At 40.4% G+C, this 14,398-nt stretch overlaps 1 protein-coding gene across 4 annotated transcripts in view; it reads right to left on the bottom strand.

Annotated features, from left to right (window-relative positions):
- Positions 1-14,088, bottom strand: part of chd9 (chromodomain helicase DNA binding protein 9) — a 459,302-nt gene extending 445,214 nt beyond the window's left edge. For all 4 annotated transcript variants that reach the window (XM_048605559.1, XM_048605561.1, XM_048605560.1 and 1 more), the window contains exons 1-2: positions 14,035-14,088; positions 11,336-13,059 (exon numbers count right to left, since the gene is read on the bottom strand). In XM_048605559.1, the coding sequence (XP_048461516.1) occupies positions 11,336-12,889 (1,554 nt within the window). In that variant the 5' untranslated portion in view covers positions 12,890-13,059; positions 14,035-14,088. The remainder of the gene's footprint in view (positions 1-11,335; positions 13,060-14,034) is intronic.
- Positions 14,089-14,398: the final 310 nt, after the last annotated feature.

Raw genomic sequence — 14,398 nt, 5'->3', positions numbered from 1 at the left:
CCTAGACCCTTCATCAGAAGGGTCTAGGCCCGAAACGTCAGCCTCTCTGCTCCTATGATGCTGCTTGGCCTGCTGTGTTCATCCAGCCTTGCACCTTGTTGTCTCGGATTCTCCAGCATCTGCAGTTCCTACTATCTCTGATCCTAAATATGTATTTTATTTTAATAAAGAAAACTTTTCTGCTTACTTCTGCCTGTTGTATTGTGCCAAGTTAAATACAGTTGCACAAGGAAAGAAATACTTCCCTTGTTTGCTATAGCTTTAAGGAAGTAGTGATAATAGAGGATATTGATGAACTCTTAATTAGGTTCTGCGAGAGTACAAATGCCCTAAATATTAAACCAAGGTAGTGTAACTACATGAATACATTGTCTAATAAAGCAGGTAGTGAGAATGAAAATGTAATTCCTGACAATAAAGAAGAATTCCTCAAAAGATTTTATGCAGAGCCATCAAAAAAGATTCTGATCCCTCATCTACATAGCAATATAGCACAGCACAAAAAATCCCCACCAATCGGTATGTGGGGGTATTTGGAGACGTCACCAAAACCAGACAAATATGTGGATTTCAAGTAGGCTAAGGGACAGGTGGACAAATTTAGGGAGGGAATTCCAGAATTTAGGACCTAAAGTAGCTGAATACATAGCCACCCATAGTAGTAAAGACTGAAGAGGAAACTGAAAAGGCCTTGTCTGACAGTTGCTCAAAGATCTGAGAAGGGCCATCAGTTCTGAAGAAGGGTCACCGGATGTGAAACTAACTCTGCTTTCTCTCCACAGATGCTGCCAGACCTTTTGCGTTTTCCCAGAAACTTCTGTTTTCTTTCTGATTTCCAGCATCCAGAATTCTTTGGTTTACTTTTGATCAAATGAAACGTTGGGCTTGTATATTGTATGAATTTAACCCTTCCACTAGCTATAAAAAAAAGCACAAAGCCTCAAAATTTAGAACATGCCAAGAAAAATAAAAATGCTAACTGCTAAGCCATTGCATTCATCAAAACCAACTGTCAAAAGAACTTTTGACCAGAATTAGAAGAATTCGTCAATATCCTCTGTCATCACTACCAGATCAGGAATATAAAAAACTTGAGATTGGGGTGAAGTGTGCAGCAAGTCAGCCCACTGTGCGGAAGACTGGGGAGAGATATGCTCTGCAAGAACAGTGGTGGGAAATTAAAACCTGGCAGAGAGCCCCTTCAACCTATTGCTTCTTGTCAGGGCCGAAGTGTGAAGCCACAGAAAAACAGGTAGGTGATTGGCAGGTATTTCTTCCATCTTTCTTTTGATTGGCCAAGTAGTTAAATTCAGAAGATGATATTGCACCTGAAGAGTACAGTTAGGAAATGTACTTAAAATAATTAATATTCAAATTGTTAATTAGATAGATTAGAGATTGTTTTCGCAAGCAACATGATGCATCTGGTAGATACTGGCACAATTCGTGGTCACCACATCTGCAGCAAATGGCTGCTCAAGGAACACTGGCCCAGAGTTATGAGCTGGAGTCTGAGTTGCAGATACTGCGACACATTAGGCAGGGGAAGAATGACCTAAACACAGACACATCCCTTATATTAATTGCACCAAATATGGCCTGTGGACTCAGACAATGTGTGCCTGAGATGAGACAAGGATTGGGATGCAGAATTTAGCTATGGAGAAACCTCAGCCAATGCTCTTGTCCACTAGAGATGGGGTTCTTTCTTCCATCAGGGATGAGGGCTGCAGGAAGGATAAGCAAGCTGACCAAAAGAATGAGTCAAATGGGACAAGAAAAGAGAAATGCAGTAGTAATGGTGGGCAGCACTATTAGATGAATAGATACTGTTATCGGCAGTAAAGATGGAGAGTCCCAAATAGTCTGTGGCCTAGCTGGTGCCAAGTTTCAGTACCTCTCCTCTGGGCTGGAAAGGAACTTGGAGTTGGAAGGGAAGGATTCAGTTGTCATGGTCGAAGTAGACAACAATATAGGTAGGACTAGGAAAGACATTCAGCTGAAATTACAAGCAGTCCAATGCGAAATTAAACAGAAGCATAAGGATTTCAATTTCCATCATTCTCTCACCTTCATCTGGCCCATCTCTAACTCCTTCCTTGACATATGTTTCCATTTCTGGGGATAGGCTAGACACCAGTCCCTACTACAAACCCACCAACTCTCACAACAATCTTGACTATACATAGTCATACTCCGCCCCCTGTAAGGACTTTATTCCTTTCTCCAATTTGTCACATCAGTTCTTATGATGCCACCTTTCTGCGAGTTTGGGGGGTAGAATCACAGGCATGTCTACCTTTTTTCCTCAATTGATAATTCTCTACCACGGCTGACAGAGCCCTCAGCATGTCTAACCCCATTCCCACACATTTGTCCTCATCCTATTCATTACCTCCCATAACAACGATAGGGACCCTTGTCCTCACTTTCCATTCCACCCGCCTCTGCATCCAAAGAATCATAAACCACCAATTTTGCCACCTCGAGCAGCATTCCAGCATCAAGCCCATATCTGCCTCCCCTCCTCTCCCTTGTCAGCAATCCGCAGAGACTATTTCCTTCAAAATGTACAAAACGATCAGAGGTATAGATAGAGATAGTAGGAACTGCAGATGCTGGAGAATCTGAGATAACAAGGTGTAGAGCTGGGTGAACACAGCAGGCCAAACAGCATCAGAGGAGCAGGAAGGCTGATGTTTCGGGCCTAGACCCTTTTTCAGAAATCTAGGCCCGAAACGTCAGCCTTCCTGCTCCTTAGAGGTATACATTGGTTGGACAGCCAGAGACTTTTTCCAAGGGGGCATAGTTTTAAAGTGAGCAGAGGTAGGTACAGGGGAGATGTCAGAGGTAGGTTCTTTACTCAGAGTGGTAGGAGCGTGGAATGCATTGCTGGAGAGGATAGTGGAGTCGGCCTCATTAGGGACATTTAAGTGGCTATTATTAGACAGGCATATGGATGATAGTATAAGGTAGGGGTGAAGGTTGGATAGACCTTAGGTTTAGGGTAAAGTTCAGCACAACATTGTGGGCCAAAGGGCCTGTGCTGTACTGTTCTATGTTCTGTGTAACCCGGTCCACTCATCTTCCACTCCCAACACCTGCCCACAACTCCTTCCCATGCAATCACAGAAGGTGCAACACTTGTCTGCTTCCTCCTCACTCTCCAAGGCCCCAGGCTTACTGGTGAACCAGCAATTTACCTGCACTTCATTCAATCAAGTGCACTGTATGTGCTGCTCACAATGTGGTTGCCTCTACTCTTGGGAGATAAAACGTAGACAGGTTGACCGCTTTGCTGAACACACTGTTCTGTCCGTAAACATGACCCCAAGCTTCAAATTGCCTGCCAAGTCAACATACCATCATGTTCCCATGCCAACAGTTCTGTCTCAGGCCTGCTGCACTGCTCCAGTGAAGGTCAATGAAAGAAGCAGCAGCAACATCTCATCTTCTGCCTTGATACCTTACAGCTTTCAGGACTCAAGATTGAGTTTAACAATTTTAGAGGGAGTATGAACACTCTCCCTCATGTTCACCATCCACCCCATACCTCCAGATCCGGTTCTGGATACACAGCTCCCAGCACAGCCAACTAATTTTCAACGATTCACACTTCCTGTAAGTACCCATTCAGCATTTAGCTCTCTCCAGCTTACCATCAGCAATCCTGGTGTCTGTTTCTCTTTTTCTCTCTTGCCCTGGGCTCCATCTATTCAACTCACCTCAACTTCTCCAACCATCCCCCAGGTCAAAATGCGACAGAATGTATGACTAGTAGCAGAAGAGTGCAGCAGAAACTTGAACTAGAACAGGTAATAACGGTAGAAAAATGTCTATGCTTAAAGCTCTCAACTTAAATACACACAATATTCACAACAAGATCGAAGAATTGATAGCACAAATAGAAATACATGATCGCGACTTGATAGTCATTATGGAGACATAGCTGCTGCCAAGGGCAGTTGTACCTCATTATATCTGGGTTTGGACTAAGGCTCTAATCAGATGTGTATCGGATAATTCTGGCAGAACCCAAAAAGGGAGAGTTGCAGAGCTGGTTATTACTGTGTATATGCCACTTATTCCTTATTTTAACATAATTTACCACTTGAAAATTGAGAGTACTATTGTGTAGCATACACATGTATCAACTTGAGCACTAACATGGTCAGTATTTAGCTATGCCTCTGTGGAGCAGAAATAAATTTCAGGGGCTTGGGGGAGGTAAATTACAACATATCACTCCTGCACATTTTGGTGGCTGATTATTGGACAACATCAGCAACAGTCTGGCATTGCTAGACAAGTGCACTCACAAGGATTAATGTGTGGCACTGAGGGATTCAGTGAGGAAATAAAATCCAGATCCAAAAACATAATCAATAATACTTATCCTTTGCATGAAGCCAATCATCAATCTGTGGGAAAATTTTCTCAAGTGACGGTTGTCTTGGTCAAATCACAGGAAATGCATTTGCCCCCTACATTCCAAGTAAAACTAACCCCTTTATCCTGGTAGCAGAATCATAGATCTGCAAAAGAAAACATGCTACAGTCCATGAGACATGAGATTTTAGGTAAAATCCGACTTTGTTAAATTGCTTCAATATTTAAATACATTGAAATTAAAACATCCCATTTAGCACTTCAATTGATTCCAATATAGTAGTTTGTGCGACAGAATTCTGTTGTACAAACTATGATCAGTACAGAGTATAATCACCATTAAAATCTAGGATTCTTTGCGATAAATAAAATTATGAACTTATCAGGCTTCAAATTTGTTCCGTTAACATAGTTATTTCTGGGCAAACACAGAATTTGTTTGATAAAGGACACTGACCATTGGCCAAGGTTAATCGAGTCTTACTGGCAAAATGTAAGTCCAGCACCAAGTGCTTGCGTTAAAAGGAATGTAGTAAAATTGAGATTTTTTTTAAATGTTAAAATTGCAAGAAGCAAAATCTAGGCCAAATGTGTCATGGGTACGCAACATCTCCAACCAAGTTTCCAATTTATCTTTATTGTAATACATCACTTAGCAAAGTATTTGTCACTCCTCCCCCATCAGGCAAACACATTGACAAGAGGGGGATTATTTGACAGCTTAGGATATCACACTCAAGCCTGACGACTTCAGACATGTGTGACAGGCAATGACCATCTCAAATAAATGAGAATCTAAATGCTGCTCCTTAACGTTCAACAGTAATACCATCGCTGAATCCCACATTACCATCATCCTGGGAATTACCACTGACCAGGAACTGAACTGGACAAGCCATATAAATGCTGTGGCTATAACAGTAGGTCAGAGGCTAGGAATTCTGCACCAAGTAATCACCTCCTGCCTCCTCAAAGCCAGTCCAAAAATGATTGATTAATAGGTACCTCACTCAAACATCTTCAATATTCATTCCCTTCACCACCGATGCATGACCGCAACAGCATGTACCATCTACAAAATGTACTGTAGCAACTCACTCCAGGGTCCTAAAACAGCAGCTACCAAACCAATTATCTCTACCACCTAGAAGGACAAAGATAACCCAACACCACCACCTGGAAGTTCTCCTTAAAAAAAAACCATTCTGGCTCATACCGTCACTGTAACAAGATCAAAATCCTGGAACTTCCCGCCTAACAGGATTGTGGTGTATTTGCACTCCAATTAATACAAAGATTCAAGGTAGGTCAGCACCACCTTCTAGAGCTATTACAGCTGAGCAAAAAATGTTGGTTTAGCTGCAACATCAATATGAATTAAAATGAAAAAAAAATGCACGCTCACTTTTTGCAGTAAGTGCTGCACTTTATCAATTCCAGCCAATTTTACTTTCCAAAATACAGCTGCTCAACTTTAATATCCCCCCTCATATAAAATGTAACAGGACACTTTTGCATGTTTTAAAATACCTTTGATCAGTTGGGTTGCAGAAATCAATCTTATTTCAGCATCATTCAATACTTAACTAAAGAATTTCTATTACAAATGTTACTGGGCAGTTGCAAGTTGCAAATGTCCATCGTTCCCCAAAAATGATCACAATATAATATTTTGAAAACAAAAAGGCAGCGGTTTCTTACACACCGTTTAAATCAGCACACTGTTGGAATTCCAAACTTGATAAGACATGTTTCCATTTGTTATCTGTAAAGTTTATTCTCCTAATCATTGGTTAGTAGATGACATTGTCCTGAATGTGACACAGCTCAGTAGAGCCAAAAAAGAATTTTAAAGAAAGGTGTCTATATGACATAAAGAAAGTAAATATACTTCAGGAGATTTCTCTCAACAAGCAACCAAAACATTGTAAAAATGCCATTCACTATTTTACTAGACTTGAAGTGAATTCACTTGTAAGTTATTGACTGAGATAGATCTGTGATAAACAAATTGTTAAAAATGATAACTCAGGGATATTGGAATTGAAATAGAATAAAACCATAGGAGAAAAGAAGCAGTTCTCATGAGATTGGGATGAACACTTATGGCTGAGATAGAGTGGATGGACATTTGCTTGGCACTAAATGTTTATACAGGTATTTCTGCTATAACGTGTGTTTCATTAACGCGAATTGACTAAATGCAAATGACAGAAAATTGCAAATGTTGCAGTCCCCAACATACATACCAAGAAGCTTGGACATAGTATTCAATATCAAAGTTACAAATTAATTCACAAATATTGGTTTGCTCATCATTGGAGATCACATCAGACTCAAACTCGACAAGAGCAATCAGAAATTTATTTTCAGAAGGATGCTCAAGTTATATATACTTCATCTAGTTTAACCTGTCTTACTTTAGTTGCAAATCTAATCCCAAGCTCCATCAGCCCCTTTGTTCAAGATTTAAAAATTAAAACTTGGTTTCCAAGTAACGTCATATTGCATACCAACCTATCAACCACATGCTGGTGAGCAAATTACATGAAAGCAAGCAACACAAAGATAAGAATATACCACAAAAAGAGGGGTAATACAATTAGTCAAATGTAATAAAGGTTCAATAGCTAAAATACTTCACAACAATACTGGTAGCCAGCACATCACACAACCTTGCTTGGTACAGATTTATCAATACAACTGGTTATAGACATAAAATTTCCAAAGTACTGGAAAGCACTTAATAACCTTGATAATGTGAACAAATCCTTAAAAGCAGTTGTTAAATTTCAATTTTACTACAATTACTATAATTAAAATAGCATGCCACCTTTTAATCAGAGACAGTAGGAACTGCTGATGCTGGAGAATCTCAGATAACAAGGTGTAGAGCTGGATGAACACAGGAGGCCAAGCAGCATCAGAGGAGCAGGAAAGCCGATGTTTCGGGTCTGGACCCTTCTTCAGAAATCATTTTTCAGCTTTCCTACTTCTCTGATGCTGCTTGCCCTGCTGTGTTCATCCAGCTCTACACCTTGTTATCCCACCTTTTAGTCAAGTGGGTTACACAATTGTTCATTTAATATCTGATACTCAATGCCTTAATTACAAATAATTCTGTTATGTAAACAATCAGCAAGCTAAATTTAAAGTGTTCATTTAAAATTAGACAATTTATCAACTGTACAGAAAAGCTTAAGAACTAGGAGCAGGAGTACACAATTCAGCCTGTCAAGCCTATTCCACCATTCAATACAAACATTGCTGATCTCAACTCCACTTTTCTGCCCGCAGGTATAGCGAATGCACTCGTGGCAATTTTCCAAAATTTGCTGGACTGTGGGGTAGTTCCAGCAGATTGAACAGTGGCGTCACACTGGCTGTTTCCAAAAAAGGAAGCAGACAAAAGATGGAGAATTGTAAGCCAGTTAGTTTAACTTCTGCCGTGGGGAAAATGCTTGAATCTATCAGGGAAGAAATAGCAAGACATCTAGATAGAAATTGCTCCGTTGGGCGGACGTAGCATGGGTTCATGAAAGGCAGGTCACGCTTGACTAATTTTCTGGAATTCTATGAAGACATTATGCGTGCAGTGGACAACGGGGATCCAGCAGATGTGGTGTATCTGGATTTCCAAAAGGCATTCGACGAGGTGATGCACAAAAGGCTGCTGCGTAAGATAAAGGCGCATGGCGTTACAGGCAATGTATTGGCATAGATCGAGGATTGGTTAACTAACAGGAAGCAAAGAGTGGGGATAAAGGAGTGTTTTTCTGGCTGGCAAACAGTGACCAGTGGTGTGCCTCAGGGATCAGTACTGGGACCGCAATTGTTTATAATTTACATAGATGATTTGGAGTTGGAGATCATGTGTAGTGTCAAAGGTTGCAGATGACATTAAGATGAGTGGTAGAGCATAGTGTGCAGAAGAGTCAAAGTTTGCAGGGGGATACAGATAGTTTCAGTGAGTGGGTGAAGGTCTGGCAGATGGAATTCAATGTTGGTAAATGTGAAGTAATCCATTTTGGTAGAAGTAACGGTAAAAGGACCATTACTTGAACAGTAAAAAATTGCAGCATACTGCTGTGCAGAGGGACCTGGGTGTCCTTGAACATGAATCGCAGAAGGTTGGTTTGCAGGTACAGCAGGTGATTAAGAAGGCAAATGGAATTTTGTTCTTCATTGCTAGAGGGATTGAGTTTAAAAGCAGGGAAGTTATGTTGCAGCTGTACAGGGGGCTAGTGGGGCCACACCTGGAGTACTGCATGCAGTTTTGGCCTCCTTACTTGAGAAAGGATGTACTGGCACTGGAGGGGATGCAGGGGAGATTCACTAGGTTGATTCCAGAATTAAGAGGGCTAGCTTGTGAGGAGAGTGTGAACAGACTGGGATTATCGCCACTGGAATTTAGAAGAATGAGGGGCGATACATACAAAATTATGAAGGGAATAGACAAGATAGAAGCAGGGAGGTGGTTTCTATTGGCAGGTGAAAAGTAGAACAAGAGGGCATAGTCTCAAAATTAGGGGGACCATATTTAGGACTGAATTGAGGAGGAACTTCTTCACCCAAAGAGTTGTGAATCTGTGGAATTCCTTGCCCAGTGAAGTAGTTAAGACTTCCTCATTGAATGTTTTTAAAGCTAAGATAGGTAATTTTTTGAACAGTAAAGGAAGCGAGGGTTACGGTGACAGGGTGTGTAAGTGGAACTGAGGCCATTGAAAGATCATCTATGATCTTATTGAATGGCAGAGCAGGCTCGAAGGGCCGGATGGTCTACTCCTGCTCCTGGTTCTTATGTTATAACCCTTCAACCCAATTGGTCATAAAGTCGTACAGCACAGAAACAGACACCAACTCATCCACAATGACCAAGTTTAGCAAACTAAACTAGTGCCATTGGCCTGCATTTGGCCCATTTGCCCTAAACCTTTCTATTCACGTACCCTTCCAAACATCATTTAAATGTTACAACTGTACCTGCATCCGCATCCACCACTTTCTCTGGAAGCTCATTCCACATACAAACAACCCTGGTGAAAAAGTTGCCCCTCCTGTCCCTTTTAAAACTTGTAAGTCTTTTTTGCACCCTCTCCAGATTAATAATATGTTTTCTATATCAGGACGACCAGAACTGTAACAGTATTCCAAGAGAGGCCTCAGTGACTTCCTGTTACGCAACATAACATCTCAACTCCTATACTCAATGGGCTGAGCAATGAAAGGAAGCGTGCCAAAAGCCTTCTTCATCACCCTGTCTACCTGCGACACAACTTTCAAAGAACTATGTAACTGAACCCCTAGGCCTCTCTTCTCACTAAAAATCTGTCCATTGCCTCCTTACTCTCATTCTAGATTGCCCCACGAGGAAACATCCTATCTATGTCTACTTTGTCAATCCTCATTAGCATCTTCTATACCTTAATTAGATCTCCATTCTTTCTTCTACACTTCAGAGAGTACAGGCCTAAACTGCTCCATTTCTCTTCAAAACACAAATCCTTCATCTCTGGAATCAATCTAGTGAACAGCATCTGATATAACTACATCTTTCCTCAACTAAGGGAGCCAAAACTCTCTGCAATACTCTAACTGCTGTCTTACTAGTGCATAGTACAGTTGAAGCAACACTTCCTGACTTTTATATTTTATTCCTCTGCGATAAATGCCAAAATTCCATTTGCTTTCCTTATTACCCGCTTTATCTGCATACTAGTTTTTTTCGTGATTCATACATGAGGATACCCAGATCCTTCTGCACCGAAGCACTCTGCAGTTTCTCTCTCGGTAATAAGTCGCCTTTCTATTCTTCAACCAAAATCGATAACCTCTCACTTATCCACTTCAAACTATTTCTGCCTAATTTTGGCGCATTCACCAAACCTATCCATATCCATTTGAAAATTTATTTTATCACAACTGTGGTGCACCACTTTTCATTATCCTTACTGTCTGAGTTAAAATCATAAAACAAACAGCTCCCCTAATGTTAGAAACTCAGACTAAAATGCAGTTTCCCCATTTTTGCATTGTTTTGTGTCATCACTTAACTTTATGGACCAACTTTGATGAAAAATACCAGCATCTAAACATAGCCTGCTTAAATTCCCAGAAGCAACTGGGAAGTTGTTGCACCAAAGAAATACTGTACGAATTCCAAAGTGCTAAAAGTTGCTAGTCAAATCGGACCACTGTCCGAACAAAAAGATCTTCCCACGACTATCAGATTCTTATGCCTTGCTGCAAGTTTATATTTGCATACTAATTTCACCACAAAGTAATTCTAATAATTCGTAGCAAAAATATCTTTTTAATGACATGACCATCATTGACACTGCAAATCAAACTCTTGCACAGAAAACTAAGAAAACTATGGAGTTTCATTCCTTCAGAATATAAGTTGAAGGTTTTAAACATGTCAAAATTAAATAATTGACATTTTATTTTGTTCCTTGGTCTCTTTCTAACAATTTTCAGATTGTCTGTCTTATCACTATCCAGCTATTTAATTCTGCATCTAATTTAACATCAGAATCACTCAATCCAACTCACCCTTCTTCGCAGCACTTCTGTTCATTTCAAAATTAATTCAGCACATCAGTAAAAGGAAATAAATTATTTGTCCCATTGCCTTCAGTTCACGATTCCAGAACCATCATGGACAGAAATAAAATTATAACCTAATTGCGTAAGAACTCATCTAGTTAACAGGGTACACCATGAGATGATCTACTCCAGCAAAAGTTACTTTTTGTTTTTATTTAAAATGTTCTTGGAAATTTTCTTTTGACACAGCTATAATTCTAGCACAGAAAGACAGCTGAAAATAACACTTAAAAATGAAGAACAAGTAGCTCAATTCAAGGAAACATTCAGAATTGCCTAATTAAGTCATACTATCAGAATTATTGGGATGCAATTGCTTAAGAACTTAGGTACAAACCTGCCGTTGCAAAGTCAACTGCATGGATCCCTTTGTCTGCCGATGCTGGCTAGTTATTGATGGCTGCCAACGCTGAGATAGGGTGTGGCTAATGGTAGCAGGGTCTTGGTGTATTTGCTGTTGGTTACCCATCTTTTGTTGCTTGCTTGGCTGCTGCTGTAACTGCCGTGAAGCCACTGGTCTTGAAATAGGGGATGAATTCCCTTGGCCAAAGCCTGAATTGCCAAACTTTGCTGACAGCTGCCCCTGGAAATCATCTGTTCTCATCCTGGTCAACGAATGTGTCTGAGAATGCGGAAGTGGATTTCCCTGAAGAGTTGAAAAGTCAGTTGGTTTCCTTTGAGCTGATGTGTTACCAAATCTCACTCGAGAAGAAGGGCTGCTCGTTACTGGCACACCAGTTTGAACAGAGGGCATACCTGAAGGACTGTAGTTTCCCTGAGTGTTTACAGAATGTATAGGTTGGAGAACCTTTTGTTTAGCAGGACTGTTGGGACTGAGCATTTCTTGAACTGGTTCCTGGTTGGTCCCTGCTGCCACTGTGAATGTGTCACTCTCAGGGAAGCAAGTCATAGCTTGGGTTACCTGATGAGTTGAAAGGATAGTAGCAGATGTCAAATTGTTGCTGTTAGCTAGGTTGTTATTAGGGTAGGAATACGGAGGAGTAAACTGATTTGAATTATTAACAGAACAAGGAGTCATTTCTCGTGATGAGTTTGAAAAGTTCACATTCTGATGTACATTGATGAGATTAGCACTACTGGTGAATCGAACAGGATGTACTGGATTCATGGATAGAGTTGTAGTTGGTTGGTTAAACTGCTGCACTGAAGCAGAATGTTGTTGAGTAGATGAACTTACGGTTGTGGTCGGTTGGCCCAACGGAGTCACATGAGATGAAGGTGAACCATGGGCACCCATGAATTGACTGCCTTGATTTAGAACTTTCTGACTTGTAGTGAAATGATTCATATTCTGTTGGGGCTGCACTGACGCAGTTTGTTGCTGCTGCTGCGGGCTAGACTGATGCAGACCAAAATCATGATGCGTTAAGAAGGGGGTCATTGGCTGAATGGACTGTGAATGTGCTTGCAAGGTATGGAATGGTGATCCATTCTGATTTGAAATGGGGCTTTGGTGGCCCCACATTGGGCTACCGTCTACGAATGACTGGCCACTACTATCATTGTGGGCAGAAGGGAACAGCCCATTTGTCTGATTTTGCTGATGGTCTGGTGAACAATGAAACTGGGAATGTGGAGAAAGGACGCTAGTCTCAGCACCAGTGCCCACCAAGTTAAAAGACTGGTTCTCTGGATGAAGTTTCAGTGAATCAAATGTCTGTAGCTGTTCAAAGTTAATTTTTTCTGATGTCTGTGTCTCTGATACATGATGCAATGGCTCAACTTGCAAAGGTTCAAAATCTGCACTGAGGTTTAGCTCATCAACCAATGAAACTGGTCCTGCTTGCGAAAAGCCATCATCTGCCAAGCCTTCCAATCCTCCACCAAACAGGTTGGCATCATCCAAAAAATCCATGATAGGATCAGTCATCCTGTTGCATCTACTACACAAGAGTAATCAACAGTTTGCTCCAGTAAGCTGACTTCAGCTGTTCTGCAGTTGCCGTTATATGTCTTAAACTGTTCAACGTCTAATCCACTACATGTCACTTTCAATCCACTTAATTCATGCAGACATTGTCATGCAGCACCTAGAAAGTCCTTTAAAAATAAAGAAAACATTGATTAAATAATGTACTTAATAACATGTTACCTTTCATGTCGTTTGACCATATTGGTGTCAACCCATTGAGCATCGTTTTATCACACAAAAGAACTGTTTGATTATGTACATTCCCCATCATCTTCAATTATTTGTAACCATAGATCACAGACTGCAGACCTCATTCACAATCGCCTGGATATTAAACAACACCAAGGGGAAAGCACTAAAAGTAATTCTCGTTTTTGGAAATGATTCTAGATGATCACTATTATCTGTACTGTAGAAAAAGATATTAGCATTTGAAATTAATGGGACCAGGAAAAATATATAAACCAAAATACAGAATACCTCTTCTGACCACTAACTAGTAGCTAAGTTTGAAAGCTGACATTAAAGGAGGTCAAAAATCAAACTTAGCGCTAGCAATGTTGAACAACATGTCAACAGCGACTGACCAGTTTCTCAAATACAGTTGCAACCTAAGTGAGCCTTCCAGAAAATGTACCTTTGATAAATCGTTATCTTCATAAAGGAAAGTTGAAGAAAAATGGTGTACACACAATTGAGGTGGATCACTAAACAATATAGTGCAGGATATAGACACATTCACCAGTTCATGCAAGGACATGTCAATAAACCTATTAATTTTAGTAGGCTTAGAATTATACTTGCAACAGCACAGGTGACATTTCCACTTCTAATGCAAAAAGCAAATTTAAATTAGAACATTTTCCCCACTGCCAGCATCCCAGCAAATCTGCATAAAACCACAGAGATTACTTACTTAGCAACACTGACAAAGGTAAACACGCACAAAGCATGGAAGTACATCTAAGTCACAGATGATGTTACAATAATGGTAAACATGGAATATCATTAGTCAACTGCCATCTCCTGATCTTCGTACCCAAGGTCTTCGTACCCAAGGTCTTAATGGACTATAGTGATTTTTGAAGAGATCAAGTACTAACCTGAAATGATGGCTGGATGACCACCTGACCATAGAGAGGCAAATCCAGGGGACCTATTTAGAATATACCAAATCAGTTGCACAGAAATTACCATTTCATCCAAAGACTGTGAAACCAGGCAATTAAGTCAAAGTAAAATGTATTCCTTTTAATTCACTTAAATGATAAGTTTGCATATTGAGAGATGAAAGGTTCCCTGCAGGGCATTCAACTAAGACAGACAATGAAGATAGTGCACTAAAGCTGCAGCATAAATTGGTGATATTGTGTGCAACTGATGAACATCATTTGTAGAATTAAAAATCTAGTAAACAAGGTCATTTGTAAATCAAAAACAGAAGTGGTGGGAACGCACACATTTCCC

This window comes from Rhincodon typus, chromosome 15 (genome assembly GCF_021869965.1).
Source record: "Rhincodon typus isolate 14 chromosome 15, sRhiTyp1.1, whole genome shotgun sequence".
Lineage (NCBI taxonomy): Eukaryota > Metazoa > Chordata > Chondrichthyes > Orectolobiformes > Rhincodontidae > Rhincodon > Rhincodon typus.
Note: the sequence above shows the minus strand (reverse complement) of the source record. Positions and strands in the feature narration are given on the sequence as shown.